We start from the raw sequence: 22,336 nt of genomic DNA, 5'->3' as shown, positions 1-22,336 counted from the left end.
TCAAGCTTTCGCAACAAACTGTTGCCTCATCAGGAAAGAGGGAAGGAGAGGGGAAGACGAAAGGAAGTGGGTTTTAAGGGAGAGGGTAAGGAGTCATTCCAATCCCGGGAGCGGAAAGACTTACCTTAGGGGGAAAAAAGGACAGGTATACACTCGCACACACGCACATATCCATCCACACTTCCTTTCGTCTTCCCCTCTCCTTCCCTCTTTCCTGATGAGGCAACAGTTTGTTGCGAAAGCTTGAATTTTGTGTGTATGTTTGTGTTTGTTTGTGTGTCTATCGACCTGCCAGCGCTTTTGTTCGGTAAGTCACCTCATCTTTTTTATATATATATATATATATATATATATATATATAATGGAAGGAAACATTCCACATGGGAAAAATTATATATAAAAACAAAGATGAGGTGACTTACCGAACAAAAGCGCTGGCAGGTCGATAGACACACAAACAAACACAAACATACACACAAAATTCAAGCTTTCGCAACAAACTGTTGCCTCATCAGGAAAGAGGGAAGGAGAGGGGAAGACGAAAGGAAGTGGGTTTTAAAGGAGAGGGTAAGGAGTCATTCCAATCCCGGGAGCGGAAAGACTTACCTTAGGGGGAAAGAAGGACAGGTATACACTCGCACACACACACATATGTGTGGATGGATATGTGTGTGTGTGCGAGTGTATACCTGTCCTTCTTTCCCCCTAAGGTAAGTCTTTCCGCTCCCGGGATTGGAATGACTCCTTACCCTCTCCTTTAAAACCCACTTCCTTTCGTCTTCCCCTCTCCTTCCCTCTTTCCTGATGAGGCAACAGTTTGTTGCGAAAGCTTGAATTTTGTGTGTATGTTCGTGTTTGTTTGTGTGTCTATCGACCTGCCAGCGCTTTTGTTCGGTAAGTCACCTCATCTTTGTTTTTATATATATATATATTTTGTAAGCAGCAATGGTTCTATAACACTTCCATGTGGTAATCCAGATATTACCGTTTCATCTGTCAATTTAGTTCCATTAAGAGCGGCGTGTTGAGTTCTATCTGCAAGGAAGCCTTGAATGCAACCCCAAGACTGCTCCGATACTCCATAAGCTCATATTTTTTCATTAAACGCCAATGCAGGATGGTGTCAAATGCCTTACTGAAATCTGAGCACTGTTGTACACTGCACTGGGGATCTCGTGGAGGAACAGAGTGAGCTGAGGCCCACAGGATCTCTATTTGTGTAATCCATGTTGATTTTTAAAGAGGAGATGTTCATTTTCCAAAAACGTCATAATTCTTGAGCATTAAACCTGTTCCATAATCCTACAACAGACTGACGTCAACAATTTAGGTCTATAATTGTGGGACTCGATCTTAAGCCCTTTCTTAAAAACAGGAATGATCTGCGCTTTTTTCCAGTCGTTAGGTACCTTTGTTGTCAAGTGATCTACTATAAATTTCTGCTAGAAGGGGAGCAAGTTCTTTTGCATAATCTTTATAGAATCTTACAGGTATCTCATCTGGTCCTGAAGCCTTTCCACAACTAAGTGATTGTAGTCTTTTTACCTATGTGATCCTCTGCACCTTCCCTGTTTCATCCCTCAAAGCTACCCATTCATTTTCTGTAGTATTTCTTTCCCCTATTTCAGTCCAACATCACCTACTACTCCCTCTGAAATTCTCAACAACCTCTGGTTCCTTCAGTTTATCCATGCTCTGTATCCTTAAGTCCTACCTTTTTGTAAATTCTTCATTTTTAGTCTCCCATTCACTGTATATATTAAATATCCCATGTTAGACCTTTTTTTGTAGGTGTGACAATATTCTGGGATGGCCCAAACAAATGTTTTGTAAGCAATACCCTTTATATAGACTGATTTGTATTTTCTCAATATACTGACAAGTCTGTTAGTTGTTTTACATACAATGGAGCTTATCAATTTCATTCCATTTCATAGCTGTACAAAGTATTACACCTCGATATTTGTATGAGTTGACTGATTCAGTCGTGCCTCATTTTATTGTAGTCACAAGCTGTTACCTTCCTGCATTTTGTGAAATCCACTGTTTATATTTCTGTAAATTTAAAATAATTTGGGAACTTTGTAGGATCCTGAAACCTAAATTGAACTGAATATTTGTGCAGCTTTTTTCAGACAGTTTTTCATTATAAATTATTGCAGGAGGTGCAGAAAGTCTGATGTTACCATTAATATGGTCTCCTAATATTGATAGCAAGGGTGGCAGTAAACTTCTGTGGAGCACTCCTGAAGTTATCTCTCCATCTAATGATGACTCTCCACCCAAGAAAACATGCTGTGTGTTCTCTACTGATATACCCTCAGTCCAGTCACAAATTTCATTTAATACCCATATCACCACACTTTCATTATTTAGCATCAGTGTGTTACTGAGTTTAATGCTTCCTGTAACTCAAGAAACACAGAATCTACACGTCTGCCTTGACAATGGCTTTCAAGGTGTCGTCTGAGTAAAGCACGAGTTGCATTTCACACAACCAGTGTTTATAGAATCCATGCTCATCGTCATTGAAGAGAACACTGTTTGAGATACATCACTGAGTTTGGGTTAAGAACATATTTTAAGATGCAAATGGATGCCACTGATATTGGATAGTATTCTGTGGTTCACTTCATTTGCCCTTCCTGTAGTCAGGTGTGACCTGTGCTTTCTTTGAATTTTTGGGCACAGTTTTATGTTCAAGAGATCTGCAGTATATTATGGTTAAGAAAGTAGTGACACAGCTGCAAATTCTGTATAGAAAATGATTGGAATTATATCGAGCCACAGGTCTCTGTTCAGTTTTTGTGATGTCAGTTGTTTTCCAAAGACATTGACACTTGTATGTCACTAAGACACTTGTATGTCAGTAAGACTAATTAAGGTGCTCAGGTCAATCACTCATCTTTTCAGTGGTGCAAAAGCTAAATCGGGGTGGTACTCCTGGACCCTCCTTTGTGAAGGAACATTTGAAAACACAGTTCAGTTATTTCTGCTTTACCTGTCTTTGACTGAGTTTTGTAAGGAGTCTTTAAAGAAGATAGTGTCACAGAAATCACTTAAGGCTTCTGTTTTGATGTTATACTCTTCACACTTTACTTCACAGACCACAGAGATGAGCTCGGATACCTCTGTTCGCATCTTAAAAAGGATGTATTGAAACCTCTTGCACCAATGATAGCATTCAACCTTTCGGACATGCTCTAGATTGATGCAGAAGTTCCTGTTGATGAATCATATCCCATTCTTTCAGGGGGGCATTCTGTAAGTCCTGTAGAATCTCTGGGTAGTGCTGTCAGGCTCTTCTCCCCAGCTGGTCCCAAACATGCTCAATAGGATTCAAATCAGAGCTTCGAGCAAGCCAACACATAGCATGAATCCCCGTTTCGTCCAAGAACTCTTACACAATTCTTGCGATATGTGGGCATGCATTGTCACACATTAGTGTAAAATCATCACTAATAAATGGAGAAAAAGGCAAAACATGCTTCAGAAGGATTTTCTTCAGATACTGATATGTGGTAAGGCTCCCATGCTCCACAAAGATCAAATTTGTCCTTGCAGGTGTATTGATTTCTGCCCACGCCATCACAGAACCATCCAAAAAGGCGTCCTTGATGAGAATGTTCAAGGGGAATACCTTTCCCCTGGCCTTCTCCAGACCCTCTGTCTTCTACCAGGTGATCAGAGGCCAAATAGTGACTCATTGGTGAACAATACATTATTGTACTGTCCAGCCAAGATGTTCCCTTACAAAATGTAGTCAGGCTGTGCAATGCTCTCTGGTGAGTTCTGGACCCATAGCAGGTCTTCTGGCCTGAAGATTGGCATCTCCCAGACTTCTTCGAACAGTTCTCTCGCTAACATTGACCCCTCTAACCTGATGGAGTTGATTTCGTGCTTCAATAGCAGTGATGTGGTGGTTGTGGAGAACTTGAAGTTTTAAGAAGCAGTCATCTCTCTACAGTTTTGCTCTTCTTGGGCCTATTCCTGGTCTCCTTGCAAGGCCTCCAGTTACCTGTACCTTTGTATGATTCTGGAAATCGAGGAAGATGTAGTCATCAATACTTCTACGACATAATGCATGCTGCAGCCATCTTCCACCAAAGCAGCAGTTTTCACAGCTTGTTCAGGGCTTAATGGCTGTTTATTCCAGAAAGCTGATTACGGCAATCACAGAAAGATTCTACAAACACATGTGACTGAAAGGGGAACAAACCAGGGTACAACAATAAGCACTACAAGAGCAGGAAAACATTATTTTCTCACATTCAATGATATGTTTTCCAGGTGGCATGGGAAACAACAATTGAGGCTAGGCAATAAACAATCAACACTTCATTGTTTGCTTGCAAAGCAATGCCAATAACATACCCCATCTCAAAAAATTGGTTGAAGTGCTTAATTTTGATTAAATAGATAATTACACAAAGACTACGTATCTTTATTGGGTGTTGCATTTTTCCCCTTATCTTTCATGTGGCTCTATTTATACACATAGATTGTATGCAGGATATACTTAAAACTGCCAAAATGTTGGTCTTACTATATGCCTCATAATTTTATTATCCCTGTGATAGCTCACAGTCTACTGATTATAATGGTATATTTAGTTTTGCTTAAAATCTTGTTTATTAAGAGAAATTAGTAACCAAAACTGTTACAGTAGCATACTGTATGAGAATTCGTGTGAACTAATCAGTAGTTTTGAGACAACTATTAGAAGGCCCTGATTTCATTCTTTCCAGCAACCAAATTAATTTTCCCAGGAGCTAATTAACTTACAAGATATTTTTAATTAAAATTTACCCACACTCAAAATTATTTTTGAGCTCTGAAACTTATGCTTTTCTTATTCCTAGGTTTGACTTCATACTTTTGCTGCCCTTATTTTTCTAATCCTGATCCTGATGTGGCGACACTCTACAGTGCATGCATACTCGCCACCCATCTGCACGATACCAGGTGCCTATGAACCCACCTGGTGCAACGTTTGCACCACTACCAACCACTCCGGCTCGCCTCTGAAGCGTGTCCATCTGTACTTTCCCCTGGATTTCTGCAAGGAGGCCTTCGAGCACTTGAATGGCCAGGCCCACACTTGTGTTCACACATCGGACACACTCGTGCAGTAACATTTTGTTTGGCCCAGTATCCAGTGCAACTCCACCAACTGGGCCTGTGCCTGCATCCTGCGATAATGCTCTACAGTAGGCAGACATGTGCATGCTCTCATCATCCCCTTCCCCCGGTGGACCACTGCTCCTTCCATATACATACTGATATTGTAGGTCCCCTGGTGTCATCCAGCGACCACCAGTATCTCCTTACTATCACTGATTGGTTCACACAGTGGCCTGGAGCAGTACCTCTGCCTGACATAGACACAAACACAGTGGCAAAGACCTTTATAGATATGTGGGTCTCACACTTTGGGTACCTTACCATATCACCACTGACCATGGGTGAGCAGTTCATGTCTTGATTCTCATGGCAACTTGCAGCACGACTGTGCACTTCATGAGAAGCTACCACTCTGCCACTAATGACACAGTGAAAAGATAACACAGGTCTCTAAAAGCTGCCATCACATGCCACTCTGCAGCTTGGTCTACTGTTCTGCCTCTAGTGCTCTTAGGCTTGCAGGTGGCCCATGTGGTAGATCTGCCACATCCGCTACTGAACTTGTGTACAGACAGCTACTCACCCTCCCATGATTCACCCTCAATGATTCAATGGTGTGCCTTCCCCTCCACCCCCCCCCCCCCAGCCCCGCTCCCCACGTGATCTGACCACATGTATGCATAGTGCACTCTGCATGGACACCTACCAGCTGCATCTGTGCCCACACTACACTCAGGCCCACATCTTGTCCTCATGCGTGGCACAAAGACATTCTCTTGTGGCTCCAAGCACTGCACCAAGATCTCAATCGTTTGCCTGAAGCTGGCTTACACAGTCGACCTCCTGAGCTCCTGTGCACTGCCAGCTATCGAGAGTGAAGTGGAACCAAGCAAAGGTTATGGCACTTTGTCCAACACCACTGATCTGAGTGGTCATCAATGGGATCCTATGGTGGATGTTGCCTTGGCATTCACCCCACCAATCAACCTGACAGAGCCGCCAATGATTTCAGCCACCTTGTCCCCACTAACGTACCATTCCCCGACCACTGCACCTGAGTCATCAGGCACAAGAGCCAAGACCCAAGCACTGAGGGACCATTCACCACCATCGCAGTGCCAACATGCAACCCTGAGGCGATGTGTGGCCCAGCCTAACAGCATGGGCTGCCTGCAGTCCACTGCACCAAGACAGTACAGTGCGCAGTATACCACTCACGTGCTGTGCACCACCTGCTGTGCGTCATTTGCTCATGTGCTGGCAGATTATCGCCTCTGTCATCAAACCCTGCCCCTGCACCACACGCACACCTGGCGAACAGAGGTGCAGTATTGCCCCCTGCCCCAGCTGGCAGTGTGGCATTGCATCAGCCAAGCACCAGGCTCAAAGCAGGACAACACACCCACTGCCATGGCATATGCCTGCCCTACTGACTCTGCGCTGTAGCTCGCTGCAGGTACCACTCCATGTATCATTGCCACCTCTGTCTTTGCCATGCCCTGCCAGCACCACACCACCACCACCACCATTGCCATTGCCAACATTCCCCCCTGCCCCTTCACCATTCCTTCTCATAGGGTGAAAACTGTGTGGCAATGCACTACACTGCACAACCCATATCGGCCACAAGCATAGTGGACTGAAGTAGTGGAATCTCTCTCCACCATGTGCTACCTTGCAGCAGCCCCCAGTTTTTCCCGAGAAAAGCATGCCACGGAAAGAGTTCCCTGAGTGTGCTGTGTGGACATGGAGACCGGAGTTTCCATGATACGCAGTGATGGCATCCTAGACATATATGGTTGCAGAGAAGCTGATGCCAGTGAGTCTGTATCACACACTTCAGCTGAACAATGACTGCAGACATCTGCAAAACTTTGCTGCCGCTATTGGCAGAACATTAGAATTTTGTTCATTGGACCAATTTTAGATTGATGTTTCTTATGCGATCCCACGTTTCACGGGATAAGTAGACTACTTCTGCATCATGGACTTCCCCATAATCCTCTGTAACAATTGTATCACAGTGGATACTGTACAACATGTTGCCTGATTGCTGTATTCTACCATGTGCACATGCCCACAAGTTTTCTTTTCCTGTATTTGTTAGGTGTGGAACAGCTGTGTGTAATTTTCGACATTTATGATTCATTACTTGCCAATATATATGATTCATTACTTGCCAATATATATAAATGACCTAGTAGATAGTGTCGGAAGTTCCATGCGGCTTTTCGCGGATGATGCTGTAGTATACAGAGAAGTTGCGGCATTAGAAAATTGTAGCGAAATGCAGGAAGATCTGCAGCGGATAGGCACTTGGTGCAGAGAGTGGCAACTGACCCTTAACATAGACAAATGTAATGTATTGTGAATACATAGAAAGAAGGATCCTTTACTGTATGATTATATGATAGCGGAACAAACACTGGTAGCAGTTACTTCTGTGAAATATCTGGGAGTATGCGTGCGGAACGATTTGAAGTGGAATGATCATATAAAATTAATTGTTGGTAAGGTGGGTACCAGGTTGAGATTCATTGCGAGAGTCCTTAGAATATGTAGTCCATCAACAAAGGAGGTGGCTTACAAAACACTCGTTCGACCTATACTTGAGTATTGCTCATCAGTGTGGGATCCGTACCAGATCGGGTTGACGGAGGAGATAGAGAAGATCCAAAGAAGAGTGGCACGTTTCGTCACAGGGTTATTTGGTAACCGTGATAGCGTTTCGGAGATGTTTAGCAAACTCAAGTGGCAGACTCTGCAAGAGAGGCGCTCTGCATCGCGGTGTAGCTTGCTCGCCAGGTTTCGAGACGGTGCGTTTCTGGATGAGGTATCGAATATATTGCTTCCCCCTACTTGTACCTCCCGAGGAGATCACAAATATAAAATTAGAGAGATTCGAGCGCGCACGGAGGCTTTCAGACAGTTGTTCTTCCTGCGAACCATACGCGACTGGAACAGAAAAGAGAGGTAATGACAGTGGCACGTAAAGTGTTCTCCGCCACACACCATTGGTTGGCTTGCGAAGTATAAATGTAGATGTAGATTTGCTGATACCTTCAGTTCTGTTTGCTGAAACCTTCAGTTTTGTGTGGCTACTGTGTGCTATAGATTTTATTTCCACTGTGTCCACATTTATCGCTAGGCATTTTTTACTGTGTAAATGTTCCATGTTAATTTTTATGTAATTTGGTCCTGTTCCAAGTCCTGTTCCAGTAAAGGAACTGAAAAATCAAGAGTACTTTTATGTCCTTTTTGCTTTTTTTCCACTAATGCCTGTACATACTAGTGTACCATAGACCATGTGTGCAAGGTTAGTGAGTAAAGAATTTTCCACACAGATAATGCCCTTGGTTATACAGTTAAGTCCCTAATAAATAATTTGCATAAATTAGCAAAATTTCAATAATGGCAGCTGTACATGCAATTAGGGAAATCACTGTGGAGGCATACAGTGTACTAATCAAATTCTACTGTGAAATTTTGTAATTTTTTAACCAGCTATCTTTTAGTCAAAGCAAATCACTGTTGGGACACAAGATCAACCACACTAGTAAATCTTCACCCTTGCAGTGGAACTGATCAGTGACACACTATTACTATTTTGTGAACAGCTCAATACATCATATAACTTTGCAATAGGATCCAATACAGAGAAATCAGTGACTTCACTTTTATGAGTGTTTTATAGTCTGAATAATGTAAATAAATTGGTTACACGTATTTATAAACAACAGAATATCCATTTAAACAAGAATCTAATATGAAAGCATTTGTTTTATTATTTTAAAAAAATTATTTTCATTTATTGAATGTATTTAAAAATTTTGTTATTTGATACAACTACATCTGAAGACACTGACTTTAAGTTTGTTCTTAAATAAGATTCAGAAAAGGTTATTAAAAAGTGACTCTTTTCTTAATGTTAACATTGTCTTTTTTGAAAATATAATTGGATAGATAAAAAAAATTATGCACCAAGTGGTGGCAAAAGAAAACACATACGAAGAATTAAGATGTTTTCAAGCATTTGGAGCCAGTGGCTCCTTCTTCTGGCAGAACGTTGAATGGGAAGGAAGAGGGATGAAGGAAAAGAACTGGAAAAGATTAGGAAATCGGGAAAGTTCAGAAAAGTCACCCAGAACCCCAGGTCAGGAGAAAATTACAGGACAGGATGAGAAGGAATGACTGGCTGTTGGGGACTGCACTGGATGGGGTCTGAAAATGGGTGAGTTTAAAAGTGATAGGTAGGATAATAAGAAAGACAGAGATTACTAACAAAACATCCTGCAGGAGTTAATAAAAGTAGAAAGCTAAATACATTATATGTGGTAGAGGTGGGGGTGGGGAAAAATAGAGAGGTCAGAAAATAAAAGATATGGGAAACTAAAGGGGAAGATAGAAAGGAATAGTTATTGAGAAGAAGTGTTGAGACCTAGGAAATTAAAGAAAATAATTAACATAAATTAAGGCTACACAAATGGCAAGAGTCAAGGACATATCGTAATGCCAGTTCCCACCCTGAGTTCTGAGAAAGTGGTGTCTGAGGGAAAAATCTAGGTGGCATGTGTGGTGAAACAAGCACCGAGGTCATGACTGTCATGTTGTAGAGCATGCTGTGCAATAGGATACTGTGTGTTGCTAGTAGGCACCCTCTGTCTATGCCCATTCATCCTAAATGATAACTTGTTGGTAGTCATTCAAACATAGAAATCTGAACAGTATTTACGTAACAGCTGGTACATGGCATGTGACTTTTCACAGGTGGCTCTCCCTTTGATAGTATATGTTTTGCCAGTTATAGGGCTCATATATATGGTGGTAGGAGGGATATTGAAAGGGTAATGCAGTATGTAAAGGGGGACGAAAATCTAATAGTCATGGGTGACTGGAATGCAGTTAGTTGTAGGGGAAGGAGTAGAAGAAAAGGTTACAGGAGAATATGGACTTGGGACAAGGAATGAAAGAGGAGAAAGACTAATTGAGTTCTGTAACAAGTTTCAGCTAGTAATAGCGAATACCCTTCAAGAACCACAAGAGGAGGAGGTATACTTGGAAAAGGCCAGGAGATACGGGAAGATTTCAATTAGATTACATCATGGTCAGACAGAGATTCCAAAATCAGATACTGGATTGTAAGGCATACCCAGGAGCAGATATAGACTCAGATCACAATATAGTAGTGATGAAAAGTAGGCTGAAGTTCAAGACATTAGTCAGGAAGAATCAATATGCAAAGAAGTGGGATACGGAAGTACTAAGGAATGACGAGATACGTTTGAAGTTCTCTAACGCTATAGATACAGCAATAAGGAATAGCGCAGTAGGCAGTACAGTTGAAGATGAATGGACATCTCCAAAAAGGGCCATCACAGAAGTTGGGAATGAAAACATAGGTACAAAGAAGGTAGCTGCAAAGAAACCATGGGTAACAGAACAAATACTTCAGTTGATTGATGAAAGGAGGAAGTACAAACATGTTCCGGGAAAATCAGGAAAACAGAAATACAAGTCGCTGAGGAATGAAATAAATAGGAAGTGCTGGGAAGCTAAGATGAAATGGCTTCAGGAAAAATGTGAAGACATCGAAAAAGATGTGATTGTCGGAAGGACAGACTCAGCATACAGGAAAGTCAAAACAACCTTTGGTGACATGAAAAGCAACGGTGGTAACATTAAGAGTGCAATGGGAATTCCACTGTTAAATGCAGAGGAGAGAGGAGATAGGTGGAAAGAATACATTGAAAGCCTCTATGAGGGTGAAGATTTGTCTGATGTGATAGAAGAAGAAACAGGAGTCGATTTAGAAGAGATAGGGGATCCAGTATTAGAATCGGAATTTAAAAGAGCTTTGGAGGACTTACGGCCAAATAAGGCAGAAGGGATAGATAGCATTCCATCAGAATTTCTAAAATCATTGGGAGAAGTGGCAACAAAACGACTATTCACATTGGTGTGTAGAATATATGAGTCTGGCGACATACCATCTGACTTTCGGAAAAGCATCATCCACACAATTCCGAAGACGGCAAGAGCTGACAAGTGCGAGAATTATTGCACAATCAGCTTAACAGCTCATGCATCGAAGCTGCTTACAAGAATAATATACAGAAGAATGGAAAAGAAAATTGAGAATGCGCTAGGTGACGATCAGTTTGGCTTTAGGAAAAGTAAAGGGACGAGAGAGGCAATTCTGACGTTACGGCTAGTAATGGAAGCAAGGCTAAAGAAAAGTCGAGACACTTTCATAGGATTTGTTGACCTGGAAAAAGCGTTCGACAATATAAAATGGTGCAAGCTGTTCGAGATTCTGAAAAATGTAGGGGTAAGCTATACGGAGAGATGGGTCATATACAATATGTACAACAACCAAGTGGGAATAATAAGAGTGGATGATCAAGAACGAAGTGCTCATATTAAGAAGGGTGTACGACAAGGCTGTAGCCTTTCGCCCCTACTCTTCAATCTGTACATCGAGGAAGCAATGATGGAAATAAAAGAAAGGTTCAGGAGTGGAATTAAAATACAAGTTGAAAGGATATCAACGATACGATTCGCTGATGACATTGCTATCCTGAGTGAAAGTGAAGAAGAATTAAATGATCTGCTGAATGGAATGAACAGTCTAATGAGTACACAGTATGGTTTGAGAGTAAATCGGAGAAAGACGAAGGTAATGAGAAGTAGTACAAATGAGAACAGCGAGAAACTTAACATCAGGATTGATGGTCATGAAGTCAATGAAGTTAAGGAATTCTGCTACCTAGGCAGTAAAATAACCAATGACAGACGGAGCAAGGAGGACATCAAAAGCAGACTCACTATGGCAAAAAAGGCATTTCTGGCCAAGAGAAGTCTACTAATATCAAATACCGGCCTTAATTTGAGGGAGAAATTTCTGAGGATGTACATCTGGAGTACAGCATTGTATGGTAGTGAAACATGGACTGTGGGAAAACCGGAACAGAAGAGAATCGAAGCATTTGAGATGTGGTGCTATAGACGAATGTTGAAAATTAGGTGGACTGATAAGGTAAGGAATGAGGAGGTTCTACACAGAATCAGAGAGGAAAGGAATATGTGGAAAACACTGATAAGGAGAAGGGATAGGATGATAGGACATCTGCTAAGACATGAGGGAATGACTTCCATGGTACTAGAGGGAGCTGTAGAGGGCAAAAGCTGTAGAGGAAGACAGAGATTGGAATACGTCAAGCAAATAATTGAGGACATAGGTTGCAAGTGCTACTCTGAGATGAAGAGGTTAGCACAGGAAAGGAATTCGTGGCGGGCCGCATCAAACCAGTCAGTAGACTGATGACCCAAAAAAAAAAAAAAGGAGGGTGCATAGGGCAAGTCTTACTGCAGTGATGGTTAAAGGGGTAGGAGCTGTAGGTTAGGGAGCCCAGGATATTGCAGAGAGCTTGGGCAGGGGATTGGGGGTGAGGGGGTGGGGGTGGGGGGTGGGGGGCAGAAAGCTATGGGCAAAATGTCAGACATGTTAGGGCATGAGTTTAGTAAGTCATAGCCTTGTCGAATGGCTGATTAATTATTCAATTTTGTAACTAACATAAATATGGAAAGTCGTATTTTTCCAAATTCTACATTTCTGTATTGAACAGAATATTCATTTCTGTAACTTTATATTGTATGTAAATTTCATATGTTTGATTTGTGATTAATTTAAAAAAGCACACGGTCTAATCACATAAGTGTGACCAACACCTATGTTTGCCATCAATAGGCAATAACCACTCACAGAGAGCATGTGACAGGGCTAATGGTGGAGGCTGTGTCGTTATGAGGAAATGGAGTGATTTATCTGGTGTTCAAAAGGGCATGACCATTGGCTTTGGGGTCAAGTGTGGAAGCATTTCCAAAATGAATAAGGTTGTACACTGTTTGTGTGCTGCTGTGGTCGAAGCATATGGTGAGTGGCAAAATGGTGCTATGCAAAATTGGCGCTGAGGCAACTGTGATGTATCATGGGCCGCAGACGATGGGGGGAATGACAGCAGTGGAGATGTGTATGGGCAAATAGACATGCAACTACTGAGCAACTGACTACCCAGATGAAATAAGGGCTACCAACAGCATCTACTCAATTACCATTCCGTGAATGTTGCCATGTATGGTCTCCACAGCAGGCACCTTGTTCATGGACCCATGGTGACTGCTGTTCTTTGCTGACAAAGGCTGGAATTTGCACACCAACACTACAACTGGAGGTCCACTGAGTGGCAACAGGTAGCCTTTCCAGGTGAATCATGTTTTAAACTCCATCAGACAGGTGGCCATTGGCGTGAAGCGCATGAAATGTCTAAAAGCAAATATTGCAACAAATGTTGGAAGGGCCCATGCCAGAGAAAGATGCGTTATGGTCTGGGGAATGTTTTTGTGACATTTTCTGAGTGATATTGTCATTGTGGAAAGCACACTGGATCAACACAAGTATGCATCTGTCCTGGGGAACTGTGTTCACCCCTACATGCAGTTTGTTTTTTCTCAGCACGATGGCATCTACCAGCAGGACAATGCAATGTGTAACCCAGCTTACAGAGTACAAGCTTGTTTCAAAGAGTACCAGGATGAGTTTACTATACACCTCTGGCCACCAAACCCCCCAGATTTAAATCCAGTTCAGAATCTCTGGGACCACTTCAAGCTGGCTGTTCATGCCATGGATCCTCATCTGAGAAACCTAGCACAGCTGGCTACGGCACTGGAGTTCGTATGGCACCACATCCATTGGTACTTGCAGAACCTCACTGACTCTCTTCCTGCAGGTCTCACAGCGGTCCATGTTGCAAAGGGCTTCTGACAGTTGGTCGTATTAATGTGGCTAGACAGTGTATGTGTAAATGTAAATGACTGTTGTGTTTACAGTGAATTATCTAGTTATCAATTTTTCAATATTTGTAAAATTCAGTGGCGGAATAGCAAAGTGGCGTGAATCACCTGATTTTATTCCACTCCTCTTAAATAATAATTTTTTCCCTTATCTCTCATCTGACTATTTATATACCTAGTGCATATATGCAGGATGTATCTGAAACTGCGAAAAAACTATTCACACAATATTCTAAGTAATTTCATTATCCATGAAATATTTTACAGTCAGCTGATTATAGTAGTATATTTAGTTTTGCTTAATATCTTATTAAGAGAGATTAGTAATCAAAGTCATTACAATATCATACTATATGAAAATTAGTGTTAGGTGATTAGTAGTATTGTGAGGATTGAGTCCACTCATTGGAAACACATGATTTCCAGCAACCAAATTCAAACTAATTAATTTAAAAGATATTCATAATTAATGTTTTGCTTCACCCAAAATTTTTTGATATTTGAGTCGTTGTGTTTGGTTAATGCCCGAGTTTGACTTTATGCTATTGTTGCAGTAATTTTTCTTATCTTTGTTATGTAATAAAACCACTAATTAAGAATTTATTTAAATTAGCAAAACTTGAATTATGATAACTTTACACGGAATAGGAAAATCATTGCAGAGGCATTACAGATTGCTAATCAAATAGTACTGTGAACTTTTGTACTTTCCTAACTAGCTACCTTTTAGTTAAAGCAAATTCTTGTTGGGCTCCACAGATCATCTATACAGTAAATTTTCACTCTATAATTTTATAAACTAATAAGTAAAAATCTCACAAAATATCATTATGCCATTCTATATACACTATCGCTCACCCAAACATGCTCAGTCGACATCTAGCAAGCATACAGTCAACATCTCCATGAAAGTTTGTGCCCGTTAATTATATGACATACATCTAAGTGCTGAAGTGTGTGGTTAGTTTTGAACATGTGCAGACCATGTACTCACTAAACTTCTTTGGTTATTGCAAATATGAACTGTGTCTTACAGTCTGCATTTAATAGTAGTGTCTTTACCTTTGCTATATTAAATGTTTAGGTGACTTACTTTGAGGACTGTGTGTAACGGACTATTTCCTTATGATGGATGATCTGTGGAAGGTTAACATTTCTAAAATGTGTTGCCACTGAAATACTCATCCAGTGTATGTTCTGACCTGGTGTTTGTGAATTATGAACTGAAGTTCAAAATGAAATGGTATCATTCAAATGCAATTTTAACATAATAAATTGTCAAACTAATGAAACTTTAAGCAACTGTATATGATTTTGTTCAATGCTCAAACTGTTTTCAGTAACAGGCTATGAACTCAAGATGCTACTGACAGACTTCACTCTCAGCTAGGTTTGTGACATTACATCCTCCAACGATCATGTAACTCAGCACAGTGAAATGGTGAGTATGTGCCAGCCGATTGTATGGAATCAGCACGATAAGAAGGGTTAAAGTGCAGATATCTCAGAATGGTAGAAAGATGCAATAGTTTTTACAGTTTCTTATGACCACATCATGAATGAAGTTGCCTAACATGTTGGTGTATCTACATGTCTACAAGGCATGATGCACCACCTGCAGCTACATAACGTGACATAAGAACAGTGGTCATAAAAGATAGCAATTGACAGGGATGGAGATAAGTTCATAACTTGTCAATAATTGTCAGTTTTGAACCCAACTGGAATTACTACAATTAGTGAATGCATGCCAATTTCAACCAATTTCTGAGTAAACATTGAAAGCTGCAAGCAATGAACATTTGGAGTAGATTACCTTGCAAATGGCCATTGAACACAGCAGCACATGAGGCTGTACAACTCTGATGGGACAGACAACTACAGAGTAGCTGACTGGAGGTGTGCAGTGTGTTTCAACAAGTTGCAGTTAGGTCTCTTTTGAAATGATCACAGGTTTCAAGTGCAGAAATGGCCCAGTAAGATGTGTAAAGTGTAGTGTATGGAGGGTGTAGTTTAGGCAGAGGTGCTGCTGCAATGTTTTAATGGTGTTTTTCATACCATGGATTGAACCTACTGATTGAGGTTACTGTGATTGTGAACCAGGATGTTTGTTTATAAATTCTCGGTGATCATGTGTTGCCCTTTCTCCCACACGTCCAGAACAAAAATAATCAATTTTTGAAAACGCAATTTAATTTGATAAATAAAAGATATACTCACCAAGTGGCAGCAGGAGGAAATATATGTAGGGGTTAAGTAAATGCAGAAGCTTCTGGAGCCAGTGGCTCCTTCTTCTGGCAGAGTGGTTGAAGGGAAGCAAGAGGGATGAAGGTAAAGGACTGATGAGGTTTAGGAAAGGGGGAGGGATTTGAAAAGATTGGAGACTGTTGTCAGTCCCCAACAAGCAGCCTCTCCTTCTCATCCCATCCGGTAAGTCTCCTCTGGGTGACTTTTCTGAACTCTGCCCATTTCCTAAATCTCACCACTCATTCCCTTGACCCTTCTGCCACAAGGAGCCACTGCCTTCAAACAGTTTCTAAATTTACGTTACCCATATATATGTTTTCTCCTGCCACCGCTTGGGGAGTAGATTTTTTATCTATCCAATTATGTTATATCTCAATAATGAGTATGATGTGGACACTTCTGTCTTGCAAAGTGACAACAGCTTTAGATAGTTGTCTGCTCTAAAAACACCTTGTTTAAGCTCAACTTAAAGTAAACTATCTGTATAGCAGCTTCTGATATATAGTGGAGTGATGACCCATTTAGTGATACACTTCAGTTTTTAACCCTGCAACACAATTCTAAAGAAGTTGCAGCCTAGCTTGCCCTAGAAGGTTTAAAGTCTCTGGTTGAAACATAAACTGAAATTCAATGGGCAAGACTGATATTCTCGGCCTTTTCTGGTAGTTGCTAGGATAATCCAACTGTGACCTTAGAGCCCAGACAACAGGCATCACTCATTTCAATACACATCTCCATCTGCAGATGGTTGCACCTTCTTTCCTGAGTGGCTGCTGGGACGGCCTCTTCACCACATTAGATGAGACCATCACTTGCTGAGATTTCCTTACGGGGTACCGTTATTCACTGTACATTTAAACTGCTGTCATTTTACACACCCCTATCCTTTTGTGTTTGCCTGTCTCTGAAATGGAATATGATGGGCTTCCCTAAAGGTGAAGTGCATTGTACTGGCTCAGTTTCCATTTCAGCGGGTGACAACATCTCAAACCTGTTGGTAAGAGAGATCAATGTAAACCTTGAGTTCTCTTTGGTCCCAGCTTTCTTGTATGAGCCCCTGTAAACTACCACCGACTACCTACTGAGAGTAAATTCAACCAATACTGATATGTTCTTTATTTCCTGGAGAAATGACAGTATCCACAGAAGGAGATAGCTCTTGAAGTACCTTTGGCACACACACACACACACACACACACACATACGCGCGCGCACTCACACGCACACACACACATACACACACACACACACACACACACACAGATATATTGATATTTACCTTCAACAACAACTGAGACAGCACTAGATGAGGCACTGTATGGATTTGATGCTGCACATCGATATGTGCCAGAGTCTGTTCCCTCAGCTCTTGATATCAGCAGTCTGTGACTTTCTGCAAGTTGTAAACATATAAGTCTAAGAAACAAGTATATTTAGTAAAACTGTTAAGGTGTGCATTTATGTATTCAGCCAATTATTGAACAATTAGGTGTGAATGTTACCAAGATTCATCCATAGCAATTTTGAAAAATGTGTTTTGGAACTTAGTGTAAGACATATAAAGATCCAGCTTATGAAACCATTAAGAATTTTGTGAATATGATCAACATTATTCTGTGTAGTCCTAGGTTCTGTATCCAACAGATCTATGAACACAGGTCATTATTAATCCAGGCTACAGAAATGCAGGTGTTTTCAGCTTTGGCACTTAAGTATTGCTGGAGGCCACTGGTACAGAAATAATGTTTACAGGGCCAGTATATTGCTGAAGTTTTGTAATGTCAAAATATTGTAGGCTCACAATTGTCTTACAACATATCTGAGGCAATCATTTACGTTAATTTGTAGTGTTCGTGCTATGGTGTTTTTAAAAACCAAAGTGATATGTGTCCATTGACTACATTGCTGGTATACATTTACTGATGTGCTCTTGTTTGCATTAGCTCAAAAAATATAATACAAATATATACTTGGCTAGCTGTGACATTGTGAAGTCCTTCTCCTTAACTCAAAAGATTCTATGTGAATTACGTGCTTACAGTTATAACTTGGGAGAAATATGTCAACAAGTAGCATCCTGACAGGAAAAATCAGACACTTTGCAATGAATGTACTGGTACTTCCCTGTTGTTACTATGTCTTCAGGTTATATGAAACAGGAACATTAAAGTTCCAACATAGGATTACAAAGCTCATGCAGTAATGTATGAAATAATATTTTGTAACTACTCACAGAAATATGAAGATAAATTTTTTTTCCCATAGTAATTTCAATGTTTACAAGGATGTCAAAAATACACTCCTGGAAATGGAAAAAAGAACACATTGACACCGGTGTGTCAGACCCACCATACTTGCTCCGGACACTGCGAGAGGGCTGTACAAGCAATTATCACACCCACGGCACAGCGGACACACCAGGAACCGCGGTGTTGGCCGTCGAATGGCGCTAGCTGCGCAGCATTTGTGCACCGCCGCCGTCAGTGTCAGCCAGTTTGCCGTGGCATACGGAGCTCCATCGCAGTCTTTAACACTGGTAGCATGCCGGGACAGCATGGACATGAACCGTATGTGCAGTTGACGGACTTTGAGCGAGGGCGTATAGTGGGCATGCGGGAGGCCGGGTGGACGTACCGCCGAATTGCTCAACACGTGGGGCGTGAGGTCTCCACAGTACATCGATGTTGTCGCCAGTGGTCGGCGGAAGGTGCACGTGCCCGTCGACCTGGGACCGGACCGCAGCGACGCACGGATGCACGCCAAGACCGTAGGATCCTACGCAGTGCCGTAGGGGACCGCACCGCCACTTCCCAGCAAATTAGGGACACTGTTGCTCCTGGGGTATCGGCGAGGACCATTCGCAACCGTCTCCATGAAGCTGGGCTACGGTCCCGCACACCGTTAGGCCGTCTTCCGCTCACGCCCCAACATCGTGCAGCCCGCCTCCAGTGGTGTCGCGACAGGCGTGAATGGAGGGACGAATGGAGACGTGTCGTCTTCAGTGATGAGAGTCGCTTCTGCCTTGGTGCCAATGATGGTCGTATGCGTGTTTGGCGCCGTGCAGGTGAGCGCCACAATCAGGACTGCATACGACCGAGGCACACAGGGCCAACACCCGGCATCATGGTGTGGGGAGCTATCTCCTACATTGGCCGTACACCACTGGTGATCGTCGAGGGGACACTGAATAGTGCACGGTACATCCAAACCGTCATCGAACCCATCGTTCTACCATTCCTAGACCGGCAAGGGAACCTGCTGTTCCAACAGGGCAATGCACGTCCGCATGTATCCCGTGCCACCCAACGTGCTCTAGAAGGTGTAAGTCAACTACCCTGGCCAGCAAGATCTCCGGATCTGTCCCCCATTGAGCATGTTTGGGACTGGGTGAAGCGTCGTCTCACGCGGTCTGCACGTCCAGCACGAACGCTGGTCCAACTGAGGCGCCAGGTGCAAATGGCATGGCAAGCCGTTCCACAGGACTACATCCAGCATCTCTACGATCGTCTCCATGGGAGAATAGCAGCCTGCATTGCTGCGAAAGGTGGATATACACTGTACTAGTGCCGACATTGTGCATGCTCTGTTGCTTGTGTCTATGTGCCTGTGGTTCTGTCAGTGTGATCATGTGATGTATCTGACACCAGGAATGTGTCAATAAAGTTTCCCCTTCCTGGGACAATGAATTCACGGTGTTCTTATTTCAATTTCCAGGAGTGTATTCAGGGTAATTATGTATATGAACTGGGGGAGGGGGGGGGGGGGTGAAAATTGGGAGGGTCAGAGCTCTATGTACTCTGTGGGTGCCATTTGGAGCCAGAAATATTATACATTGAATGCTCCAATCACTTTAAGTGTTTACATAGAAATCTCTACTACATTGTCAGCTTTGATATTTTGAGTACCCTATTGAATATAAGGTTTTTGTAAATCAGAATATGAGTAACGATAACTCAAAAGAATCGGATGCACTGAAGGTGCATTGTCATTGCATTCTCAACTGATTGAATTTTATGTACGGAAGATGCAAAAGCCTTCTTCTCATTAACCAAGATAGGCAACATTTATGCCATGTGTATGTATTTTCCTGTAACTAATAAAATATTGGGTTTACTGCCAATAGAGGACATACATCCCTCTCATCCTGGAGTCTGAAGGGACCTGCTACTCCTTTCTAATATTCCCCAACCTACTCATCTCTGCTTCCTGAGAAAGGAACTAATAGTTCCAGAAACTAGGTTTAGTGTTTTCACTTTTCCATGTGTCTATTGGCAGTATTACAATTTCTTGAATGTAAGTACTGAGTACCTATTTAGTCTAAATGATTAATGGAAATTCTCATATGAGATGTGAAACAAATACTAACAAAGAGATAGAGGGGCTGGCCAGTACTTACCTCAGCTCAGTACAGCCGATAGATACACATAAAACAGAACCGAAAATTTACGTTCCTAGCTTTCGGAACAAATGTTCCTTCATCGGGGAGGAGAGAGCGGAAAGAAAGGGAAGAAGGGAAAGGAGATTCAGTTACTCACAACCCAGGTTATGAAGCAACAGGGAAAGAAAAATAGGGAGGGTAGCAGGGATGGAGGCATGGTTGTCCATGCCTCCATCCTTGCTACCCTACCTATTTTCCTTTCCCTGTTGCTTCATAACCTGGGTTGTGAGTAACTGAATCTCCTTTCCCTTCTTCCCTTTCTTTCCGCTCTCTCCTCCCCGATGAAGGAACATTTGTTCCGAAAGCTAGGAACGTAAATTTTCGGTTCTGTTTTATGTGTTTTATGTGTATCTATCGGCTGTACTGAGCTGAGGTAAGTACTGGCCAGCCCCTCTATCTCTTTGTTAGTACCTATTTAGTCTCTTTGTTAAAGTATAAGGCTTTTTTTCTCATTTTTTTATTACATGTCAACCCTTTATTTGGAAACACAATTAATGTACTATTGTCTGTAAAGTTAGTATCATCAGTACAACCATTCTCTTTTGTACTTCACACATGTTACATATTATGGAAACCAACACTATCAAATGTTAGGGTATCATTTGATACAACATGAGTGAATTACAAATCACCAACTTGTAATGATAGTTAATAACAATTTATAGCAGTGGGCCCTACCAAGCATCAAATATTATCAGAATAACATTTAAACAGACACTGACAAAGAACATTAGCTGCAACCTGATGACCAGCATGATATTTAAAATATCCTTACCAACAATTATCTTTAGTATTATGTAAAACAATTGACTGTTCATTATCATATTACAAAATGATTCATAAAACAAGGTACATATGTTACCTGAAACTTGAATTCTGTTTCCAACTTGAAGAGGATTGTCATCCTTAAACCACTGAACCTGTGGGATGGGATACCCATCAACATCACAGGCAATGGATATTTCACTCCCAACAGGATAAACTGTTCGGTCTACTGTTACATTTACTTGCACAGGCACTGAAAAATATTCAGTAGTTGAAAATTAGCATCACACTGTTCTTATACATGAAATTAAAGTTTACATTCATTGGCTACCATTAAAACATATTAAAACTGCCAATGACATGGGTCTTAATGCCTGTTGCCATGACTGATCCCTGACTTTGAACTCATTTTCTGACTGCATTGCATGACAAAAGTTGATGTGTTGTACCGTCCTGGAATTTTGTAAATGTCTACTTTTATTTGGTGTATGAATATTACAGTTTAGTTGGAAATGGGATGACATATGCAGTAATATTTGAGAGTGCTTTTTGGTGAATGTTAACTTTGAAGAGTCGCAGAAGACAGACCACAAATATGTAAACAGTTTCCTTTGCCCAATTTAAAGATAGAAGCATTTTCTACTGACAGACAGATTTTTGTTGGTTTCTCATTAGTTATTTGTTGTAATAATAATGGATGTAGATTGCTACTATTCACCTAACGATGATATGCATGAACAAGACAAAGAGTGTAAATTCTATTTCTGTCTATTGTTGCCTTTCACAGCTGTTATGTTTTATGCTCATAAATCTACATAAAGCACTAATACCAAGTGACTAATTTATTTGCTTTTGCATTGTTATGTACCATGTCCTTGGATATGACACGTTAACAGACCTCTGAACAGA

The 22,336-nt window shown here is 41.5% G+C and overlaps 1 protein-coding gene across 1 annotated transcript in view; it reads right to left on the bottom strand.

Moving 5' to 3' along the window:
* LOC126481282 (papilin) overlaps positions 1–22,336 on the bottom strand; it is a 260,118-nt gene that overhangs the window by 8,552 nt on the left and 229,230 nt on the right. Inside the window, exons 34-35 of the mRNA XM_050104920.1 lie at positions 21,525–21,680; positions 17,504–17,617 (exon numbers count right to left, since the gene is read on the bottom strand). Coding sequence (XP_049960877.1) covers positions 17,504–17,617; positions 21,525–21,680 — 270 coding nt within the window. The remainder of the gene's footprint in view (positions 1–17,503; positions 17,618–21,524; positions 21,681–22,336) is intronic.

The sequence above is a fragment of the Schistocerca serialis genome, chromosome 5 (genome assembly GCF_023864345.2).
Source record: "Schistocerca serialis cubense isolate TAMUIC-IGC-003099 chromosome 5, iqSchSeri2.2, whole genome shotgun sequence".
NCBI lineage: Eukaryota > Metazoa > Arthropoda > Insecta > Orthoptera > Acrididae > Schistocerca > Schistocerca serialis.
Note: the sequence above shows the minus strand (reverse complement) of the source record. Positions and strands in the feature narration are given on the sequence as shown.